This window comes from Bidens hawaiensis, unplaced genomic scaffold, assembly GCF_021521415.1.
Source record: "Bidens hawaiensis isolate Kalapana, Puna unplaced genomic scaffold, B.hawaiensis_p1.1 tig00001692_1, whole genome shotgun sequence".
In the NCBI taxonomy this organism is placed as follows: Eukaryota; Viridiplantae; Streptophyta; class Magnoliopsida; order Asterales; family Asteraceae; genus Bidens; species Bidens hawaiensis.
The window spans coordinates 962,239-967,194 of NW_027491096.1; the positions used below are offsets into that span (position 1 = coordinate 962,239).

At 33.6% G+C, this 4,956-nt stretch overlaps 1 protein-coding gene across 1 annotated transcript; it reads left to right on the forward strand.

Annotated features, from left to right (window-relative positions):
- The first annotated feature begins 3,069 nt into the window (after positions 1 to 3,069).
- Positions 3,070 to 3,630, forward strand: LOC143594025 (abscisic acid receptor PYL2-like). The gene has a single exon (XM_077073453.1). The coding sequence runs from the start codon at positions 3,070 to 3,072 to the stop codon at positions 3,628 to 3,630; it is 561 nt and encodes a 186-aa protein (XP_076929568.1).
- The last annotated feature ends 1,326 nt before the right edge of the window (positions 3,631 to 4,956 follow it).

A 4,956-nucleotide genomic window follows, 5' to 3' on the forward strand; every position in this document is an offset into this window, starting at 1 on the left:
CTTCAAAATATTTACAATTTTAATCCATCAAATTTTGTAAATTTAAATAATATTGATAACATTGGTCATTTATCTTTTACCTATATATTCTTATAATTTTATTTTTAACCCAACTTTCCCCACGATTATTAAACGGTTATAACTTTTTTCATACGTCAATATTTTTTTAAAAAAAGTGCACCATAAAAACGAGCCTTTTGTTCTTTTTAATTTTATTACCATATTGCTATAGTTTTCGAAGTTAACAAAAATTGCATTGGGGTGTGTTGCGGTCCGGTTTTGATGGTTTTAAATTAAACCATGAGCCAAACTGTTAGTAACGTTTTTTCACATCAAAAATCAAAATTAAATAGTTGAAAATTGAAACCCAACCAAGGCAAACCATTACCAATAATTAGGTCCTAATTTGGTTTGTACTTCGATAATAAATTGAGTTTAAATAAGAATTATTAATCTACCTATACATTCATTTCAAGGTAAGCACCAACTACTAAGTTATTTAAGAGAATTATAATATACACAAAGATAATTTTGGTCACGTAAATGATATACCTTATTGGAATAAATAGAAGACATAACAAGAACAAAACCGACAAAAAATCATACCAGAATTTAGGCTAAACTAAAGTTATAATAAACAGGCTTACTCGTATTAAATAAAATTTGCTTAGTTGTATTTCAACTATATCCAATACACACACACACACACACACACACACACATATATATATATATATATATATATATATATATATATATATAGAACATATCTAATACCACATAAGTAAATAATTAAAATTTTAAAATGCATTAAATATTTACGGTTAGCTTCAGTTCAACCGTGAAACCAAATCAGCGACCGGTTTCACAGTTTCAAGCGAAACAATGAACACCCATAAATTTGTTACGTGATTACTAAAGTACGTATTTCCTGCTGCATCGCGCGGGCACCCGTCTAGTATATATATACACACACATACATATATAGGGTAAGGATCCTAAGAGAATCCTTGGCAAATTGAGAACTTTGAGAACCATTTTGGACCACTAAAAAAACCTCTAAAAATATTTAAAAAATTATGAAACAAAAAAAATGAAAATTTTAAAAAAGTAAAGAAACCAAAATTCTTTTATTTCATTCCGGTTTCTTTAAAAAAATAATTCGTATTATACCTATACACATGTGTATAATTTCATTTAATCTCTAGTTACGTAATGTACACATATGTACACCATCACTTATCTTAAATTATACATATGTGTATAAAAAAACATATGTGTACATATATGTATAATTTAACTAAACCGGAAAAAAAAAATCGTGTTTTTTTAGAAATCGGGATGATAAATAAGAACCTTGTTTTTTTTTTACTTTTTGGGGGTTTGGTGGTCCAAAATGGTTCTCATAGTTCTCAATTCTCAAAAAGTTCTCACATGATACTGATTATATATATATACATATATACATATATATATGTATGTATGTATGTATGTATAGGGGAAGGTTATTATTGTACAAATTAAGTTAGTATACTAAACATACAAATAACATAGTGTAATTATAGTTCTCAAGTAGAATAATTATACTGCTCATAAACGTAATTACACTACTAACAAAGATAATTACTCTACACTATACACCAAATTATACTACTTATTTTAACTAGAGTAATTATTTTGTAAGTAAAGCAATTGTAGTATATGCTTATTCCTCCTCAAATTATACTAATTGTTTCAACCAGAGTAATTATTTTGTAAGTAGAGTAATTGTCGTATATGCTTCTTCCTCCTCAAATTATACTACTTTCAACTAGATTAATTATTTTGTAAGTAGAGTAATTGCAGTATCTGTTTCTTCCTCAAATTATACTACGTGTTTCAAATAGAGTAACTATATTGTAGGTAGAGTAATTATTGAATATGATTCTTCATCTTCCTCAAATATCCACGGTAATTTTATTCAATTGGAAATACCAATTAGCTTCAATTAATGTATTACTTCGATTTGCAGGTTTCAATTAAGCAATCAATATTCGCAAAAGATTTAATTTGATTCACAAAATTGTAACCTAGGAATGAACGACGACAATAAGAAACGACGATCGACGAGGTCCGGTGGCCGGAATCTGACGGGTGCGGACGGTGACGAAATTGATAAGCGCTTGATGGTTGGGAGTTGGCGGAGGCGTAGTGGTCAGAGGATCAATTGAATTAGGCAGAGGTGGTTGCGTGGCAGAGAATTGAGAAGGTGCTGTCATGGGGAATTGAGAAGGTCGGTGCTGCCGTGGGGAATTGCGAGGCAACGGAGCCTTGGTTGAAGGAAAGGTAGCGGAGGTTGGCGGAGGAGTGATTGGAGTCCGGTGATTTTGTGGTGGATGAGGAAGAAGATGGAGATAGGGTATGGTGGTTGATTGAGGAAGAAGATGAAAATGTGGTGTGATGGTTTTGTTCAGTTTGTATTTGTGTGTGTGTGTATATATATATATTTGTTGTTAAAAGACCTGAAATAATAAAAGCCTTTTCAGAATATTATTCATTTTCTCGAGACAGAGAAAGATTTTAAAAACACAATAAATTTTGAGATCTTCCTTAAAAAAACATGGCATCATTATTCCCGTCTTACAAACACAGTATTTGTGAACAATACAAACTTTAAAAGTAGTTCATGTCCCATCAAAAGCGGCAATAATCCAATTTGAATCAAATCCTAACACCCTCGTCAACCCAAATGTCAAATTGGAACACCCTTTTTAACAATCTCTAAAGTCCAAACAAAAGAGGACTAAACTAAAACAAACCAAAAGAAGAAGGTCTAAATCTAACTTTTGGTTGAATCCAAAGGACCAATAACCAACACCTTCAAAGACTGCCCTCAAACTTTTATGAAATTCATAAAAGAAAGCCTCCACCTCCATGGTTCATGTGCCATTGTCCACCAACCTCTCTCCTCTCCCTTTCATAATTCATTAGAAAAAAAAAAAAATCTTAATCTAGCCCTAAATTCAGCAAAACCCAACACCTCATGATTCACCCAAATTGTTGATTCTAGTTAGTTGTTGAAAATATAATATGGATTGTAACTCAATCCCACAAGGGCTGACCCCAGAGGAATACTCGCAGCTACAACCATTAATTGATGGCTACCACATGTTCGACAAAATGCCAAACACATGCACATCTCTGATCACGCAGCGCATCGATGCGCCCGCCCACGTGGTGTGGCCCCTAGTACGCCGCTTCGATAACCCGCAAAGGTACAAGCATTTCATCAAGAGCTGCCGCATGATCGGTGACGGTGGCGTCGGGAGTATCCGAGAAGTGAATGTCATCTCGGGCCTCCCGGCGTCCACCAGCACCGAACGCCTGGAGCTCGTCGACGACGAGAAGCACATACTGAGCTTCCGCGTCGTCGGCGGAGAGCACCGGCTGAACAATTACCTCTCGGTTACTTCGGTTAACGAGTTTAACAAGGAAGACAAGGTTTACACCATTGTGTTGGAGTCTTACATTGTCGACATACCCGAAGGGAATACGGTCGACGATACCAAGATGTTTACGGATACGGTTGTTAAACTCAATCTGCAGAAGTTGGGTGTGGTGGCGATGGGGTGTTTGCATGGTGGTGAATGATGGTAAGACTTTTTTTTTCTTTTTTCTTTTTTCCATCAAATATGAAAGACGGTGATGGGAAAGGATGTTTCTTTGATTAGTAAAATCGTTTTTTTTTATGAAATAAATTTCAAGTTAGAATTTTTAGATAGTAGTTTCCAAATTAGTATAATTAATAATTAATATTATTAAATTCACTAGTTGTTGTTTGATTTATTTCGTTTTCAAATGTCAACTCATTGTTCATGATTTTGACTTTTGCAATTTGGTAATTGTATATTAAAGATTCCAAATTGAGTTCCCACATCTATATAATAACGAATTGATTTATATAAATAGACGGTTTTGTAAGTGTTTACCCGTTTTTTTCTAACTCTTACTATATCTGTCTAAGCACTATATTAAACTGTATTATACGTGATTATAGTTACTGATTTAAAATTGGTTATGTGCTATACGCGACTTATATTTATATTAAAAAATAGAGAGGTTATTCAATGGTATTAAAGAACACAATTTATGAATCATGGTTGCAACTTGATCATGATAATATGTGATGAAAACATGGGTAGGATGGCGACATTTTTATTTTATTATTGCTTAACTGGCATATATCTTTAAAAGGAAGAGGATATAAAGGTTGGTGAAGTTGGGAGACTTGTGAGCAAGGCCAAGACCCCCAGGAAACATGTGATCATGAAGCTACTTCTTTGATTATTCGTTTGGGTGTTCCGGTCGGTCCGGTTCCACTCATTTTGGCTTTTGAGTCGAATCGCTAACTATGTTTTGGAAGATTGGAATTTCGAACTTTGTAATACCAATTCCGTTCGACATTTTGAACAATGTTTATGTTTTTATTATTATTAAAGTCGTTAGTTTGTACTGGATGCTTTTAAGTGCTAAGACGGTCCAAAAATCATAGACGCAAACAACTCATTTTTAAAGGAGAGGCCCAAATGGTTCTGGCCCAAAACCACAGGGTAAGAACAAAGCAGTTTACTCTATATATAAATAATTGCATATTTCAAAGTTAATGTATGTATGTATGTGGCGCTGTTCACAAGTCATACCAAACCGAGTGATGGTTTGCTCATGCTTAACTCGTTTAAAACCAAACGGAGCCGATCGGGGCTCATTTACAGACCGAGCCAAAATTGAACTAGAATTTTCTGAGTGTTTTTCGATTGAGCATCGAGCGAATTTACGAGCATTACGTATCTCTTTTATCACATTAAAATATTTTATAAGAAACAAATATGAAGCCGGATATAATGTATCTAAAACAAACTTCAAGTAGCCTGAAAATTTTAAGTTTACAAATAAAGTGATGTAGAGAATGAAATTTTA